Below are 19,287 nucleotides of genomic sequence, written 5' to 3' on the forward strand. Positions count from 1 at the left end.
ATTCCTCACTGCTTTCGTAGATGTTCTCAGAAGCTCAGAAACAGCATCTCTAAGGCAATGAGCCAAGAAATATTCCTTCACAAACACAAAAATTATTCTTCTAAAGACAGCACAAGATATTCTGATCTTCCCTAGTCTCCTTCCAGGCTTATGACAACAGATAACACAGCCATTCAGTTTTGCCCTATCTATTAAATTACCTGTGACCATTAAAATATCAACAAGTGTTAACAAGAAGTGAGGTCCGATAAACCAAAAGAAGCCTCTATCCCACCTTCCTGAACCAAGAAATTCATATTAAAGAAATTAGCCTTTTTCCCACTGAGGACAATAAAATGTATTTCAAGAGCCTCCTATCCCCAAGATAAAAGAGAGCAGCAGCTTCAGTCAAAAACTCATTTCTTTAGCAGGGCATGGATGCATGCACCTGTAGTCTCAGCTACCAGGGAGGCTGAGGCAGAAGGATCGTTTGAATCCAGGAGTCCGAGGCTACAGTGAGCCATGATCATGCCACTGCATGCCAGCCTGAGTGACAGAGCAAGACCTTGTCTCTCAAAAGAAAAAAAAAATCCTTGGGTCATGAGCAGCTAGTATCTCTAAAGCAGATATTTGGTACACCAACTCAAATGGTATGCCCATCCAAACTGCCCTCCTTCAAGTCTAGGCAGAGCTATTTTGGCAACTTCCAATAACTAGATTGCCCCAGAATATCTTATTTTGCTGTTTTATGTTTGTTGTGGTTTTACATTGAGGTCTGTGATCTTACAACTTTTGGAAGTGAGTACTCCTTCAGGGTGTCATGTTTGTCTCATGGTATCATGCATGTCTCAGATAGATCAAGCCAAGTATAGTCTAAGGGCTGCATTTGAAGAACTCTTTGAACATGCATATTATGGATACAATTCCGATTTTAACATTATGAAAATATTGTCCAGGTTGTTTCTTTGTGATAAAGGACATAGGCAAGTGAAAAAATACTTTCAATTAGAGAATAGGGTAAGATCCACAGCAGATCTTGGTTCTCAAAAGTAAATTTTATGACACTTGGGTTGAGCTGATACCTAAACTGTTGTAATAACATCCACTTGTGATAAATTCTAACCTGATGGAAGAGAAGCACAGTAATAAAGCAAAGACTTAGAGCATGTGCAAGTAAGACTAGGAAGATGATCCTATGACAAGCACACTCTTTTCCTCTAATAGGCCCTTTTGACCTACCTAAGCCTGGAAGAATCCTCTTGACTCTTAATGCAACAAAAAGAATACCCAGGACTCAGTCCTGAGTGAGACTTGTGAGCAGTGAAGCAATCATCCAATAATCAGACATGACTTTTGAGGCAACCTGACTGAGCCCATGCAGTCATTCCATGGGTGGATCTTCTATGTTCTCTGTCCTGGGGATACTCCTGCCCCTATGGAGTTGCCACCACACTTCCTGAAGCTCATCAACAGAGATCTTTCCACGAGGCACACCCTTACATTTATAAAAGTGCAAATAGCCTGGGAAGTATGATGATCTCATTAACTAAAAAATTATAACAATTTATGTGGGTTCTTGGTTGCTCCATCTAGATTTAAATGTTGAAAATTCATTCCAGCCATATCTTGAAATCCTCTGTAGTACCTGGCACAGTATTCTGCACATAAGAAGTTAATGAATTAATTAAAAGGAAGAGCTGGAGGCGATTGGGGGAGAACTGGATACTTGAGAGAAGGGAGGCAGGGAGAAATGGAAGAGGCTGATGGAACCAGAAGAAGAGAAAGGGAAGAGGTTTCTGCTCACTTCTTTGTTTTGTAGAGTGCAGCAGCAGTCATGCATCATGAGTGGAACTTCTGAGATTGTTCCCTGCATTTCTATCCTGCAGCTCCTCTTACCTGTAACTGATAATCTATTCTGTTTCAGCCATGGACAACCCTGTGAATCTGATTGCTACCAATATCACTCCAACAGAAGCCTTGCTGCAGTGGAAGGCACCAGTGGGTGAGGTGGAGAACTACGTCATTGTTCTTACACACTTTGCAGGTGGGTGTCTGCAGGCCTGCAGATCAGGCAGGTGGGAATGGTGGGAATTGGAGCTGCAGACCAGTATGATGTGAATAAACAAAACATTTTTTCAATCTGAAGGACAGATTAGAAAAGTTCCTACTTCAGGTATACTATGAAGCCCTCAAGATATCCCCAAACTCTATGCTGGGCATCGTGGCTCATGCTTGTAATCCCAACACTTTGGGAGGCCAAGGCAGGCGGATCACTTAAGGTAAGGAGTTCAAGACCAGCCTGGCCAACATGGTGAAACCCCATCTCTTCTAAAAATACAAAAATTAGCCGGGAGTGGTGGCACACACCTGTAGTCCCAGCTACTTGGGAGGCTGAAGCAGGAGAATCACTTGAACCCAGGAAGTGGAGGTTACAGTGAGCCAAGATCACGCCATTGCACTCCAGCCTGGGAGTCACAGCAAGACTCCATCTAAAAAATTAAATAAAAAAAAAAGATGTCCTCAAACTCTGGAAACTGTATCAAATCTAGGAACTGAGAAAGCTGAATCTGAAAGGTACAAGAAAGGCATGTAACCAAGGGCAAGTACAAAAACAGAGCAATAGCACTAAGAAGATGAAACTCAGAACAGAGCTAAGACTTGCCCCCAAAATGCTGCAAACAAGAAAGCAGGCTTTTCTAAATATTCGCAGAGCCAGAAAAACACTGAAGATATAGGACCAAGTTTGAAACAGAGAGTACAGGCTAACAGGTGACAAAAGATTCAGGACTGCTAAACTCTTCTGTGTTTTTGTCTTCTCTGTTCATATCCAGCCCAACAGGTTTAACTGACACGAAATCTTGAATTTCACTGTCTTCTGCATCATGCTTGTTCACCTTACACCATTTGAAGTTGAACAGAACAGAGAAGCCCAAAGCAAAATAGTGTTGAGTCCTCCAAGTCTCTAAGCTTAGGGAAATTATTTCCCTGCCTACATCAAACATGTGATCACAGAATTGTTTTGGGTTATATTCAGGAATCCAGAGAACAAAGATACCAGAAGATAGAGGCAGGCAGATGTCTTGGTTTTCAAAAATGACAGAGAAAGCTAATTCTGTAAGCTGCAAAGAAGTAAACTTATTGTCAAAACTTAGGAAGGTAAAAACTAAAACAGACAATTAAACAACTTGGAAAAGGAATTACTGATTACCATATAGCAGCACAGATTCACCAAGAATAAGTTTTATCAAAACTACTTTATATCTTTGTTTTCGTTGGCAAATCTGCTAGTACATTTGTATTTCAGCAAGGCATCAGAAAACCCCACTTATCACTTAGTCCTTAGTTAACATGGAAAAATAGATGAAAGGTTATATTTGGAGGTAGCTGGGACTGTAGCTGAATGAATGACCCTCCATGAAGAAGGGATATCATTACTATGGATATGTCCTAACCCCTCTGTGAGCATGCACAATCCATCTCAATTCCTGTCACCCCTCCTTTCATAACATGATCCCGCATTTTTTAACTATCACCATGCTTTCTCAAGCCTCCATGCATTTGCACATGCTATTTCTTTCACCAGGAAACTTCCCCATTTGTCCGCCTAGAAAACCCATCCTTCAAGTCGTGGTTTCAACCCTATCTCTTCTGTCAAAGCTTCCCTGAAGGCAGTCAGACACATCTGCTCACAGACACAAAACACACAGCTCCAACAGAGCAATGAACATCCATTCATTCCACAAATACTTTTGATGCCATCCCATGCGCCACACACTCTATAAGGCTATAAGGATTCAGAAACAAAAACTGAGCTCTCATCTTTATGGAACTCACTTCTAATGATGCTGCAGAGAAGTAAATACTTACAACTTGATGTGAGCAGTGTATGCTAAAGACATGTGCAGAACACCATGGGCCATGTCCAGTGGGCTACTATGAATAGGGTCAAGGTGCGGAGGGAAAGAAAGAAGAAAAGTCTTAGATAAAGTGAAAGAAGAAAAGGAGAAGAAAGGGAATTTCAAGAAAAAGAGCAGACTGTGGACATTTGCAGAGATGTGAGAGTGTAAGAAGTCTGAAGAACTACCATAGTTTGGTATGGCTGGAGCATTGATCAATGGCATGATGTGCAAAGGGGGACATTAAAAAGATGATATCCTTATACATGCTCTTCCAAAGCTTAAGCATTAGTTTGAATTTTAACTTGTTTGTATGCCTTTAGACCACAAGAAACTTGAAATCTCAAAGCCCTACCTGGTCTGAAAATGTGCCTAGTAAACTGTTAAATATTAAATAATTTCCAAGTATTCTAATTGCCCAACAGAGGAGTCGGCCCTGAACTAACGAACAGTTTTATCAACAGCTTGAATGAATTCAGAGAAGACATGCTTACCAAATTTGTGTATAAAACAAAATTGTGATCAATAGAATCCAAGTTCAAAAATATTTTAATAAACTGAAACAGTGGCCCAAAACTCAATCGAGGCAAAATGCAATAGAAATAAATGCAAAGCTCTGCCCATGGGTATAAAAAATCAACTAACAAAATTGGATTGGGAGGTAGGCGGAGTGGTTACAAAGAAGGTCTTTGATTAGCAATAATCTTGGCATGTGACAACAATATCACATGGCATTTCCAAAACCTAACTAATTAATATAAGTGGCACAAGCACAGACTGACCCTGTTTATTTCATTGGTCAGTACCTCTCCATTATTGTTCTCAGTTCTTTGAGTTTTGGACTTTAGCAGGGACCTTGATAAACTGTTACTTGTTCAGAGAAAAGTAGACAGGACTGTGAAGGTTTTAAAATTGTCACATAAATGTGATAGGAAGTGGGGGCTGAATTTTCTCAGTCTAGTGGAGAGAGAACTTGATTAGGAAGGGTGGTGGAGAGGAAGGGGTCATGTAGACAAAAGACTAGATTTATCCTTTATAACTCCAGAGACACAATAGAAGTTATAGAGAAGACAATTTGACCTGCACATAAAGAACACTTTTTTTCAATTAAGATATGAGATAAGAGGGGAATCCTTGCATGGAGTAAGATACTAAGCTAGATAACCTATGAAAGATTTTTTTCCAAAATTCTCTAGTAGTAAATCCATGTGAAATACCTTTGGATTTGGTAGATCTTTCCTAAACTGAGTAGCCTTATTCAACCCTTATTCATATTCATTTGAGTTCAGTTGCTGGAGAGACCATCCTGGTTGACGGAGTCAGTGAGGAATTTCGGCTTGTTGACCTGCTTCCTAGCACCCACTATACTGCCACCATGTATGCCACCAATGGGCCTCTCACCAGTGGCACCATCAGCACCAACTTTTCTACTCGTGAGTACATGATCACCTACATACCCGTATCCCTGGGGACTTATGTGGAAATGATCAGCTTTCTTGTGGTGGACTAGATTATCACTTATAGGCTTTGGACAGGGCAGCTATGAGCTGTTCTTATTTGGACTGACTACAGCCCAAATTCAGTGAAACTGAGCTGCAACTTTTGGCCAGCAGAGACATGTCTGTTTTCTGCTCTCACCCTGGGTGACAGCAGAAGAACCAGGTCAAGAGAGGTCTGTACTCAGAATGCATCTGCCCCAGAAAAGTCTGATGGATATTAAAAGCCTAGATATCTAGGAAAGAGCTGCTGAGTAGAGTGATGAATAGGAGAAAGTAGACATAGGTAACATGTGGAAACATAAGTTCACGAGTGAACGAGCAGACATGAGAGTTTATCAGGTTCCAGATCTCAGGCATAGAAGGTCAGTGTAGAAGATGTCACACCCAAGCCTAGAGGCCCGGTGAGGGAAGGGGAAGTAGCTGCAAAAATGATTGTGGCACTGAATGATTATCGTCTGACCCAGGAGCACCCTTTATGCTCCTGTCCAAGCCAGAGCAGGGTTCAGCATGTGAGCAATCCTGAGACGAAAGAGGTGGGCAAACAGATACCCATACCTGAAATCAAGCAGGGGGAGGAGCTGGAGAGGCAGGCATGCCCTGGCACTTTCTCCTCTTTGCAGTCCTGGACCCTCCGGCAAACCTGACAGCCAGTGAAGTCACCAGACAAAGTGCCCTGATCTCCTGGCAGCCTCCCAGGGCAGAGATTGAAAATTACGTCTTGACCTACAAATCCACCGACGGAAGCCGCAAGGTGAGATTTTGCTGGAAAGGGAAAAGACCATTTCTCCCAAGTGAGGCCATGTGGAAACTGACTAGTGGAGTGACCACAGGACGTTGGAGGGAGGGGGAAGGAAGAAATCCACAGGGAACTCATCAGCTTCTCATCAAGGATACCCAGCCTGCTGTTGAAGAGAGAGCCCTAGTCTGCAAGCCAGAAGATTTGGATGATAGTCCTAGCTCTACTGCTACTCTCTACGTAAGTTGAGGCAAAGGACTAAACCTCTTCAAGGCTTGCTTTCTTCTCGAGCTAATGAGGGTCTCTACCCCTGCAACTTCACTGGGTTGTGCTGGTGCTTCCAATACAATGACACAAAGCTCATTGGAAACTCCCAAGTACATGATATTGGAATAGTTTTTCAACAACAGGGCTGAGCAAACATGAGCTGGATACCAAATTCAATAGGCTTTTATGCCTCTTGATAAGCATTATAAAGGCGATATCTGTGTAGCCTACAGTAAAGAAACAACAAATTTTTGTTTTATTTCATCAGTTGAAACAGTTCATCCAGAACACTGATTTTCAAGTTTTTGTTAGTGAAGCAACCTCTTTTTAAAGGCAAATCATATGCAGAAACCAAAAACACAGAATACATTTCAGCAGAGTTAGTCTGCTTGATAGAAGTAAGGAGGCCTTGGATCCCGCTTCCTCAGCTCTTTCTCTGCTCTCAAGCAAGTACAGTGCAATCTGAAAACTTCTAGATTCAATAATGCAGGTACCTAAATTTATCCCAATGTGCATTCCTGAGATAGGAGCTGGCCTAAATTTCACATGGGAGCTCTCCTCTCTGCTTATTGGTGCAGAAATCCTTATTGTGGGATGGAGAGGATGACAATGGCCATTGCAATACTGACCTAGCTGCCCATAGGATTTGGACTTACCTTCCCTACTTTCCCAAATTGCAAGCCAGTTGCTCCCTTCTACCACCCTTCCTTTGGCTTATTATACAGGAGCTGATTGTGGATGCAGAAGACACCTGGATTCGACTGGAGGGCCTGTTGGAGAACACAGACTACACGGTGCTCCTGCAGGCAGCACAGGACACTGCGTGGAGCAGCATCACCTCCACCGCCTTCACCACAGGTGAGGGAGCATGGCCACTTTGATGCCTTCTTCTCCACTTCCTAATGTTTGGCTCATCAGCAGCCTCTGCTGAGACTTGCCCTGGGAGCAGTTTATCAAAAAAGCTCAATTGCCTCCTCCTTCTTTTCCCTTTTCCAAGCCCCTACCAGGAGACCTCTCACTAACAAGGCAACCACAGGAACCAGCAGTACAACTCCCTGATCCACCCAGACCAATTAAATGCACCAAGTAAACACATCAGGTTCTGGCTGGGCGCGGTGACTCACACCTATAATCCCAGCATTTCGGGGGCCTAGATGGGCAGATTACCTGAGGTCAGGAGTTTGAGACCAGCCTGTCCAACATGATAAAACCCTGTCTCTACTGAAAACACAAAAATTAGTTGGGCGTGGTGGTGTGCGCCTGTAATCCCAGCTACTCAGGAGGCTGAGGCAAGAGAATCACTTGAACCTAGGAAGCAGAGGTTGCAGTGAGCTGAGATTGTGCCACTGTACTCCAGCCTGGGTGAAAAAGTGAGACTCCATCTCAAAAAAAATAAATAAATAAAAATAAAAAAAATCAGGTTCCTTCCCATTCAGGTTTTCTGCAAGTGGTTTTCCAGCAAAGTTTATCTTTCTCTTCCTCCTTCCTCTGCTACCTGTAATCAGAGACTCACTTAGTAAAAGCAGCAGTAGTAAACCCTCAACATTAAACCTGCAGCTCTTTTCCACACACAAAGCACTTTTGCATTCCTATGATCACTCAGTTCTTATATAACAACTGGTCAGGAAGGCCTATGATCCCCATTCCACAGATGATGAAACCAAGGTGCACGGAAACCAAAGACTTACATGGCTAGTAAATAGCTGAGTCAGAACTTGAACCCAGGTCTTCTACTTCTAAATGCAACTGTTCTGGCTGCCTTCCCTCCTTAAGTCAGCAGAAGATACTTGAAAAACGCTGCTAAAGGATAAAAAAAGTCCTAATCTCTGTAACAGGAAATAACCTAATATCTGACTTTTGAGAGTTACTTGCCAAGTACTGTTTAACTGCATTACATGTATTATCTAATGTAATCCTCACAACAGCCTATGTGGTATGCACTATCATCTCTATTTTTTACAAATGAGGAAATTGGGCCACAGAGAGATGAGGTAACTCACCCAAGATCCCATAGCTCTTAAGTAAGGGAGCTGGAATTTGACCCCAGATGTATCAGCTCTGGGGTCTGTATTATTAATGTTTCTCTCTACCACCTCCCACTGTGCCTCTCTACAGTCCATAATGTAAGGCTGCCCAGCCCCGACTTTTAATTCTCTCCCTGCCCCACATTATGGGGGTGTGGGTGCATACATGTGAGGCAAACCTGAGCATGTCCCATATACTCAGCCACATCCTGCCTGCCATGTCAGAGCACCAGAATGACTGGATTCCCGTCCATGCCTCAGAGCCTCTTCCTCCATCCCCAGAGAGGTGAGAGAAAGTCCCCCAGCCCCAGCAGTTGTCTCCCCCACTGCACTCGTTCTAAATGACAAAGCAAGACACTGATTAGATATGACAAAATATCCCCAGTGGTTCTATAGAGTGCGGAGACTGTGAACGAGTCCTCTTCTCCCTTCTTTTTTTACACTTTTCAATACATCGCAAAGTATCTTAAATGAGCACATTAATCAGAGAAACAAGTGTTTTAATTAAAAAAATAAAAATAAACCTTGGGTACACAAACAGACATGAATCCAAGATGTATCTTTACCAAGTGGAACTTAGAAGACACTTGATCTCTTTTATGGGGTTGGAGTCAATTATGCTCCCCCTCCATGCTCTTTCAAAGGTGTCTGATCTCAGAACTAAGGTGCTACCCTCTTCTTGTTAAGCCCTTCCCAGCACATTCGCGGGTTAATTAAAGAGACCTCCATGGTCCTCTTTTCCATGCTACCACTTAAAGACCCACGGGTTGGAGCTTTCCATTGAAATAAGAATTTCTTTTCTATAAAAAGGACACAGATGACAGACACTTAAACCAAGCTCCCAATTTGCATATTTATTAGGTCTAAATTAATCATTTTATCCCCAAAATGCATGGGTTTCAATGTTTGCTCAGTGTAGTATGGGCTTTTAATTCCCACACTGGTGATGCCATAGCTAGCAGTTGTGAGCAGTATGACAATGTGCCTCAAGTCTCTGTGGCATCTTACAGCTGTGCCTCGCTCCAGACCCACCTGGGCTGTAAAAGCAAACCAGCTTCTGTGCCCCTCACTGCCCTCTCTTAGATGCAGCTGCACCAAGCAGTGTGCAATTTTTTGGATCTGGGATCCCAAATCCACCTGGGGCCTCAGTAGGATCAAATAAGCGGAAGATTAACAACACACATGGAAATCTGGAGAGGAGGCAGAATAAAGGCTTCATTTGGTGGACAGTGCAGGGGACCATCAGGATGTATTCAGGTTGTTTATTTGTGTTTACAAGACTCCAGTTGACACCAGGCTCTTGGGGCATGACCAATATCAGCTCAGAAAGGGGAAAACAGAAGAGCCCAATTTCCTATGTGGTGAGTGTAGCTACTGACTGAGCTGCTCCATGTAGAGTTTGTATTATTACTTCTGTGGTACATGGCAAAGATATGTCTGTGTTTGGAAGCTTTCGCAGTTTTACTGGAAAGCTCAAATTTAAATGTAAGTCACTGATGCATACCAAACTCTGCTGGCTTTGTCTTGGAGATTTATCAGAACCCACTGAAATGACTGGTTGCAGAATGAAAGATTCTTGGGCAGAAATAATGCATGTGAAAGTATCTTGCACAAAGCCTGACACATACCAGACATAATAGATACTGGTTAAATTGAATAGTCAAATCTCAGCTGCAGAGTGCAGAAGAGGGGTCTCTGATAAAACAAAGCCTAAGGCGATTTTTAATATCCCTTGTAGGGATAGCACAGGCAAAGAGGTACAGCCTTCAAGAGTAAGATGCCCAAATTCCCTCTAATTTCAGGCTCTGTCAGCCACCTCAATGCAAATTTCCCTGAATAAATTCCACTAGGCTACATAGTCATTTGCATGTTAATATTAATGAGCTCTCGTTGCCTGTGCCACCTCTCTACCCCAAAGTTTTCTACCCCTACCCAAGAGCAAATTTTATTAAGGATGAAAAGAATACAAGGGTATCAGCTTCCAAACTTGGTGAGATGGGAATGGGGACATTACCAATAAGGAAAAGCAAAATTGAAGAGTAGTGTATCTTCACTTATATGCAAGACTGGAGTGCTGCCAGTCAGGACCCCACAGGCATGAATTACTCTTGCTGAGCAAGAAGTCTGAGAAACACTGGAAGCCTCCCAGGTGATCGCAAGCCAGGGCTAATGGATTTAGAGGCTAATTTCTTTTTAGCAATTAGCATCCTTTCCAATTTCATTGACAATACCTGACTTTCCACTTAGCAGTATCCTACTTTTAGGATGGGTTGATCTCAGCTCATCATTCTGAGTGTTTTCTATGCCTTCTCTGATGGAACAAGAGAGCTTAAAGTTTGGCCCAAAGTTGCCTCTATCCACGGATAAACCCTCACCTTGTCCCAAGTGGACCATAAGAGGTTCATTGTAAGCAAGACGCCTACCTGATGGCCTGGAAAAGAGTTAAGATGTCAAAAAATAATAATAAAACTAAAAAAGAGAAGAAAAGAAAAGAACTGGCACTCACAAACCCTCAAAAACCTCCTTTGATCAAGATGTCTTCCCTTGTTGTGTTTCTGCCACATAACATAAGTCCATTTCATCCTTTCCTTCATGTTAATAGCTTCCTGTCCTCTTGTCTCTGGTGTTTGCACAAGACTCTGGAGGGAATTAAGTACAAGTAGTATGGAAGAGAAAAAATATGGATACATTATTTATAATTTACTGTCGCCTGAAATTTCATCCAAGGTCTACTTGTCTTTTAGAGATATGAATATAAATGAGGAAACAAATATTCCCCACAGAGCAGCCAGGACTTGTGAAATGATTGTCTGAGAGGCAGTTTCATTGTCTCTTTTAATACTATAAAAAGCAAACAAGGTTCTCGCTAAAGCTTGTCCTAAGAGACAGTGAGCACTATAAAATAGGTTGTCTTGACCTTGAGGTTAAGTGAAGACAATCATTTGCAGAGGTACCCAGAGATGGACAATAAGAAGTTTTCTTTTATTACCTTTGCTCCTGTCCCTGCCCTTCCACATCCAGGCTGAGCTGTTCTGTGGGGCTTTTTAAGAAAACTTTGGAGTCTACTCTAACACAAGCTTCAGCTTTTGAGGTTGTGAAAATTAATGAAGATTGGCAAACACCACACTCTGGAACAATAGGTGGCAGATCATGGAAATTCACATGCTTATCAGATAGACATTCTAGTTAGAAAGGAAAGCCTCATGATCACTATCGACGGCTATCTATCCTCAGATATGCCACAAATCCTTTTCACCAAAGTGCAGAGGTGATGGGGCTTCTCTCTGCTCCACTATTTAGAAACAGCTTGTGTTCTTGCTTTATTATAAGACAAACAAACCCCTAAAAGGAGAAGTCTACCTTCTTTCTTTGGGACCTGGCTGTGGAGAAGGAAGTAGGGCACTAATTATCCCATTTGAACAAACCATTTCCATGCATGTCCAAAATTAATAGAAGGATAGGTGTCAGATCAGAGGTTTCAATTAATCACACTGCACAGTTTTTCACATATCACCCATGTCAATCTCCAACAAGGTCCCAGTCTGTATTTACTCATTTATTTCCTTTTACCCTCTTCTCTTCTTCCACCTTCCATAGGCAAGCATTCTGATACATTAAATTTGTGTCCTTTAGTTTGTATGTATTTTTGAAAATGTGTTCTTGTAAAATTACTTTGAGTATAAATATTTTAAATATATGTAAGCGGTATTGGGTTACATAATTCATTCCCTATTCTCATAGTTTTTGCTCAGCACTGTTTTTCAGACCCATCCGTGTTGTCATGCATCTATATAGTCTTTCGCTTCCAATTGTTGCAAAATACTGCATGGTGGGCACCCATCTTATTTTACCTCTCCATTCTCCCGAAAATGGACATCAGATTGTCTCCAACCTCCCACCACCACAAATGGTGCTGCAGTAAATACTTTGTACATGTCCACTTATGGATCACTAAGGTAATGCCTTCTGGAATATATGCCCAGAAGAGGAATTGCTGGGTCATAGGGGATGTGTTTACATAGTTTAACTATGTGCTGCTCTCCCACATGGCTGTACTAGTCTACACTCCCTCAACAGTGCACAAAAGCTCCTATTTCCTAACAACATGCATCATTCCAAATGCCTTGACATGGCCTGGCTTTGTCATTTTTGATAATCTTATAGAGATAATTTATATCTCATTTTTCTAGTTGAATGTCTTTAATAATTAGTTTGAGTTTAAACATCTCTTCATATGTTTTTTAGTCCTTTGAGTGTTATTTTCCTCTAAATTGCCTGCTCATATAGTTTGTCAATTTTCCACTGGGTTCCTGTACTGAATATTAGCTATTATTATTTGAGCTTTTGAAACCTTTCTTAAGAAGTCTTTCTCTGCTTTTCAGCCAAAAGGTTTTCTTCAATATGTTCTGCTATTAACTTTCTAGATTTATGTCTTTATATTTAGCCTATTTTATATTGGTATTAGTTGAGGATACAGTTTCATTTTTCTTTCTATAGTGAACCAGTTCTCCTAACACCATTTATTAAATAATCCATCTGTTCTGTATTGGTTTGTGGTGTCTCATTGTATATTAAGTTCCCATATGTACATGGATCTCTCTTTGACCCCTGAACTCCCTATTCTACTCTCAGATCTATTTTTCCATATGGTATTCCATAAATACCACATTGTGTTTTTATAGGTATAGCTTAATACACTAATATATGGTAAAACAGTTTTCCTTAGTTTTCTTTTTGAGGTTGACTTACCTAATTGGTGACCTTTATTTTTCCAAAGGCATCTTAGTCTAACAAGTTTAGTTTATCAAGTTTATCAAGTCCCCCTCTCAAAATTTTTAACTTGAATTTAGATTGAAATTACAATGAATTTATAAATTAATTTGGGGAGAACTTACATCTTTGTAATACCACAGTCATCCCTTCTGAAGGCCTATAATGCATCTTCATTTGTTCAAATCATCCTTATTTTTTAATAGTTATGTTTTTCCTTTGTATTCATAACAAACATTCTATATGTTCTTGGCTAATTTCTGAACATTTCATTTTGTATTGCTGATAATTTTTGTCTAATTTAAAAATATATATTTTCTAGTTGGTTATTACCAATGTAGAAAAATACCATTAATTTTTTATATCAATCCAGTATCTAGCAATCCTGCTGAACTCTCTTATTGATTCTAAGTATCTATTGTTTCTGTTAATATTTTTAGGTAAATGTTTTATGTCATCTACAAATAATGACAATTTTTTTCTATACTTCTAATTCTTATACCTCTTATTTATTTTTCTTTTCTTATCACATTACCTAGGACCTCCTGAACTATGTTAAACAGTGACAGTAATATTAGGTACTTTGACTTTAGTTACATTCGCAAAAGGAATGCAACTAAAGCATTATCATGTTGCGTAATCTTTGCTAAATCTTCCTTTTAAAACTTCCTTTAGATAAAAATTAAAATTTAAATTTAAGTTAAAAAAACGATTTAGGCCAGGCTCAGTGGCTCACACCTGTAATCCCAGCACTTTGGAAGCAGGCGGATCACTTGAGGTCAGGTGGTCGAGAACAGCCTGTGCAACATGATGAAACCCCGTCTCTACTAAAAATACATAAGTTAGCTGGGCATGGTGGTGCACACCTATAATTCCAGCTACTCAGGAGGCTGAGACAGGAGAATCGCTTGACCCTGGGAGGCGGAGGCTGCTGTGAGCCAAGATGACACCACTGCACTCCAACCTGAGCAACAGAGCAAGACCCTGTCTCAAAATAAATAAATAAATAAATAATAAAACAAACAAAAAAGCCTATTTAATTCTTTCTAAAATGAAGAAAATATATAATTGGCTAACCTTAAATAAACACAAATAGTGTTTGTTTAGATTTGAGTTTTAAAACATTTATCAAGGTATAGAATTTTCTTCTAAGTTAAGAGTTTTTGTAATAAGCTTTGTTGTTAAACTTTATCAAATGGTTTTTATAATACCTATTTAATTTATTATATGACTTTTGTCAGTTAGTATACTAATGAGGTGAGTTATATTAATAGCTTCTTTCTCGATATACTAATTACAATCCTTAGAGAAATCTCACCTGAATATGATTTGTTAATGCACTGTTATATGTGGTTAGCTACTATCCATTTAGACTTTTCACATCTACAGTCATAAATGAAACTGACCTATATATTTTTTTTTCTTGTGTATACCTCTTTATTGGGTTTTGAAATCCATGTTCACTAATCTCACTCTAAAAAAAAAAAAAAAAAGCTAGACAGCTTCATCTTTCACTCTTTTTTCTTTTTTGTTTCTTATTTTTTTTTATCTTTTGTGGAATAACTTGTTCAGGACAGAACTCCTCACTAAAACCACCTGGGCACGTTGTTGTGGTTTTGTTTGTGTCTTGTTGTTTCTTTGTTTTTGGAATGGGAAACATTTGACTACCACATCTAAGTTTTTTAAATTAATTATCTATCCACACTCTTGCTTTCTTCTTGTACCAGTTTTGACCCTTTATAAATTTTTGGAAATATATTCATTTCATCTGAGTTCCAGAATTTAGTAGCACAAAATTCTTCAAAAGACTTTTCATTGTTTTTTTTATCTCTACCGCATCTGTAGCTATTTTCCCTTTTTCATTTTATTTTTTCATATTCTGTCTTTACTTCTCAGTCTTCCCAGTGATATATTTCTCTTATTAATATTTTCAAAGAACCAGACTTTAGATTTCAGATCCATAGTCATGTTTATTTATCCCTCCTCCTTTCTTAAATATGTCAATATGGCATCTTTGTGTAACAATCCAAGTACTTGAGCACCCTCTGAAATCCCTCTGGACTGTTTCCTCCCTACCTGCTTCATCTCCCCACAAACAAGCTCTGTCTAGGTTTTGGCTCTGGATTCTTATGGATAGGCTTTCTCTTTTCTCTCTGTTAATTATAGCCTTTTATTTAAGACAATATAAATAAAGTTTTTCCAAGTAGTTAATCATTCTTACTTTTCACATCTCTAGAACTTGTCACTCTTATTTGTGTTCTCTAAATTTTCAGTAATGGATTTTGTAAGGCAAACCTTCTGCAATTTCATATGCCTGAGGAACTTTTGTTTTTTTTTTCATACATTTAAACTGTAATTTAATCAGATATAAAATACTACCTAAAAATATTTGTTCCCATCATATTTAAAAATATTATTCCATTATCTTCTCAAATGCAGTGTTGCCTTTGAGAAGTTGAATGTTAATCTGGTTCTTGTTCTTCTGTAGGGATCTGCTTTTACTTTCTAGAAGCTTTAAAAACAGTATTTCTTTCTTTTTGCAACTCTTACACTTCATTATATGTCTTGAAGTTCATTTATGTTTTTATCTCCAGTTTCACACTCTATACACCCTTTAAATCTGATCTGTTTTATCTTTAATTCTGAGACATTTATCTTCATTATTTATTTAAGCATTTTCTCCTTTTTTATTTTTATTTTCAGGACTTCTGTTAGCTAGATGTTGAAATACATAGTCTATCCTCCAAATACCTTAGCTTTTTAAATGTTTTCTTCCTCTTTATTCTTTCTTTTTATGTCCTCAATAGTTCTTTAATCAGAACTTCCAATTCACTTGCTTACTCTTTAGCTTATTTAAATCCCTTATTCACCCTATCTGCTATATTCTTACTTTAAACTGTTAATATATTAATTTTTATTTATTTGATTTTTTAAAAATCCTTTTTCATATTGTTAATTTACTTACCTCCTTAAATAAAGTTATTGTGCTTAATTTAAATTCTATTCTAATAATTCTGTACCAGATGATCAATCTCATAACGGTTGTGGTCTTTCTTTCACAGTAGTCTTACTCTTCAGTGAATGGATATTCTGACCTGTGAGCTCGTGTTCCTTTGGGGTTATCAGCTCCTCTGCTTGGTAATGCAGGTATTAGAAAAAGGCCACAGACATGTGAAGGATTGGCAGTCATTACTCCATGGCAATACGAAAGACAAGCAAAACAGACTTTTTCAAAACTTTCTTCCAAGCCTTCCTCTCCCTTTTTTTGGTGCTGTTTGGTTTTGTGGGGTTTTTTTGTTGTTGTTTTGTTTTGTTTGTTTTTTTGACAGAGTCTCACTCTGTCACCTGGGCTGGAGTGCAGTGGCATGATCTCGGCTCACTGCAACCTCCATCTCCCGGGTTTAAGAGATTCTCCTGCCTCAGCCTCCCGAATAGCTGGGATTACAGGCACCCGCCACTACACTCAGCTAATTTTTTGTATTTTTAGTAGAGACAGGGTTTCACCATGTTGGCAAGGTTGGTCTTGTTTGTTTTCTTTTTTTTTTTTTTTTTTAATCAGACTAATGCTGGCTGCAATGAATGAGTTGTGCAATGTTCCCTCTTGTTCTATTTCGTGGAAAAGAGTGTATAAAATTAATGATATTTATTCTTTAAATTCTTGGTAGAATTCACAGTGAAGCTACCTAGGCCTGGAAATTCTTTTTCTAGAGATTTTAAGCACAAATTCAATTTTTAAAAATAGTTTCGTCCTATTCAGGTTATCTTTTCATTTTATCTTGCACAACTTTGGGGATGTGGTGATTTTCAAGAAATTGGTCTATGTCATCTAAGTTACTGAATTGATTTCCATAGAATTGTTTGTACTATTCAATAGGACAGGGACATGTGATCCCCCACAGGGAGGCAGTGAATCTTGCCAAGCAATAATACAACCTACTATTGAGGCAGGAGAATAGGGCCTGGAGGCAGGGAATCTAAGATCAATTCGTGCTGACTTCCCAAAGCTGGATCAAAAGGAAAACACCTGGGTATGAAGGCAGGGACCCTAAGGCCAATTAACGTTAACTTCCTAAAGTTAAACCAAAAGAAAAAAACCCATCCCCCAACGCCTAGTAACAAAGGTTCAAAGCCTGCTCTCCCTACAACTCCCCCACATCCACCACATCTCAGATGGAAAGGGAAAGTGTCCTGGATTGGCCACCCTAAGCACCGGCCATCCCTTCATCTGCACTCAATTCACCCCAGCCTTTAATTAGCCACAAACCAAAGCCTTCATTCAGATAAGGGGTAGCCGATAGAGATCTCAAAAGGAGTACTTAAAACCCAGGAAACTTTGTAACCAGGCCCTTGAGCCACTTGCCCAGGCGCACTCTCACCTTGTGGAGTGCTTTCTTGCTTTAGTAAATCCCTGCTTTCTCTGCTTCATTCCTGTGTTTCATTCCTGTGTTACTTTGTTTGTGCGTTTTGTCCAATTCTTTGTTCAAAAACGCCAAAAACCTGGACATACTGTACTCGAGGCCTGCCTTCCAGTAACACCATGGGTTGAAGGTGACATTGTGAATGTTACAGCAGAACCTTACATATTGCTATATACAGAACTTGCTCTGGCCTATTTTAAATTGTGTTGTCCCAAATGTTTTCAGAAAATCTAATTTTAATTTTCCTTTTCATAACCATAGGGGAGGGATAGGATATAGTGCTCACATGGCATCATACATTTAACAAATACTGATTGAGCACCTACTTTAGGTCAGACACTGCTCTAAGTGCTGAGTGATGAATAAGGTAAGAGCCAGATGATTATACTGTCATGGAACTTACATTCCAGGGGACGGGGCAATGGGAATTGACCAAAAACTAAGTAAATAAATAAACAGAGTAATAGAATAGGGACAGTGTAAAGAGCTGACTTCTAGGACAGCACCTATAGTAGGAAGTCTTTCTTGATTATCACTTGCCACTTCCTCCACCGATCCCAGAGCCTGGTCTCAACTAGGGTGGTCAGAACAGGCATCTCTTTAACTGAGACCTGTGAGCCAAGACTTGAATAATGAGAGTGAATCCACAAAGAAGAGCATTCCAGGCCTAAGGAGGAGTAATTACTACACCCTGAGGGAGGAGTAAGTTTGGCCTTTTCCATCTGTTACAAGAAAGGCAATGAGGCTGAAGAATAGTGAAAGCGGGGAGGAGTGCAGGACAGAGACGGAGTGTACAGGCCTTTGTAGGCCATGGTAGGGATTCTGGATTTTATTCTAATTGCAATAAATAAGCCATTGAAGGGTTTTGGGCAAGTAAAAGATAGGATGAAATCAGATCACATTCACGCAATAAAAAGGTCACTCTGGCTAAAGTGTGGAGAATGAATGCAGGTGGGACCAGAATGGCAGCAGGGAAACCAGTAGGAAGTGTCATCAGGACCCAGCCCTCCCTTGCCATGTTGAATCAAGAGCCACAGAGAGGGGCCAGGCTGGCAACTGCCAGTCTGTGATCGACCTAATCTGCCATGAAATTGGGTCTTCTGATATAAGTGGATCAAAGGAATAATAAGAGAAATGATGTCAGAACATTCCTCTAGTACTAGGATGCCTTTAGCTGACCTGTGAAGGGAAGATTTCGATGTCTTAGATGTCTGTTGCACTTGCCCTTGGGCAGAAGGCAGGTGGTCTGCAGAGCCTGGGGACCTTCTTCTGGAACTCTGTTGAGGGTGAACACATCAAAGCTGTCTTGTTCAGTTAATTCTCCACTCACTCTATTACTTCCTTAAAGGCTATTGTCACTCTCTTCCTGGGTTCCCACTACTATATCCTGAATGGAGTCCTGCCTCCAGGCTCACCCCCATCTAATTCATTCTCCACACTGCACTGAGAATGTTATTTCTAACAAGTTGAGCTTAAAGTCCACCAAAAGACTCTTCCTCCAATTGCCTCCATAAATGACATGATCCCATCCCTGCTTACCTCCCCAGCGCTCTCTCTCCTCCATCCCACCCGATTCTTGCTCTGTCTCCGGCTAAACCTTCAACTTCTCAAAGGGGCCGTACTTTTGCACAGGTCTGGAACACCCTTCTCCACCGATCTGTGGCCAGCATTTAGGTCAGTTCCTAAAGTAACTTTCTG

The 19,287-nt window shown here is 40.1% G+C and overlaps 1 protein-coding gene across 3 annotated transcripts in view; it reads left to right on the top strand.

Annotated features, from left to right (window-relative positions):
- Positions 1-19,287, top strand: part of TNR (tenascin R) — a 434,051-nt gene that overhangs the window by 390,508 nt on the left and 24,256 nt on the right. For all 3 annotated transcript variants that reach the window (XM_024251170.3, XM_054524892.2, XM_024251173.3), the window contains 4 exons: positions 1,904-2,023; positions 5,165-5,308; positions 5,995-6,125; positions 7,103-7,235. In XM_024251170.3, coding sequence (XP_024106938.1) covers positions 1,904-2,023; positions 5,165-5,308; positions 5,995-6,125; positions 7,103-7,235 — 528 coding nt within the window. The remainder of the gene's footprint in view (positions 1-1,903; positions 2,024-5,164; positions 5,309-5,994; positions 6,126-7,102; positions 7,236-19,287) is intronic.

The sequence above is a fragment of the Pongo abelii genome, chromosome 1 (assembly GCF_028885655.2).
Source record: "Pongo abelii isolate AG06213 chromosome 1, NHGRI_mPonAbe1-v2.0_pri, whole genome shotgun sequence".
In the NCBI taxonomy this organism is placed as follows: Eukaryota; Metazoa; Chordata; class Mammalia; order Primates; family Hominidae; genus Pongo; species Pongo abelii.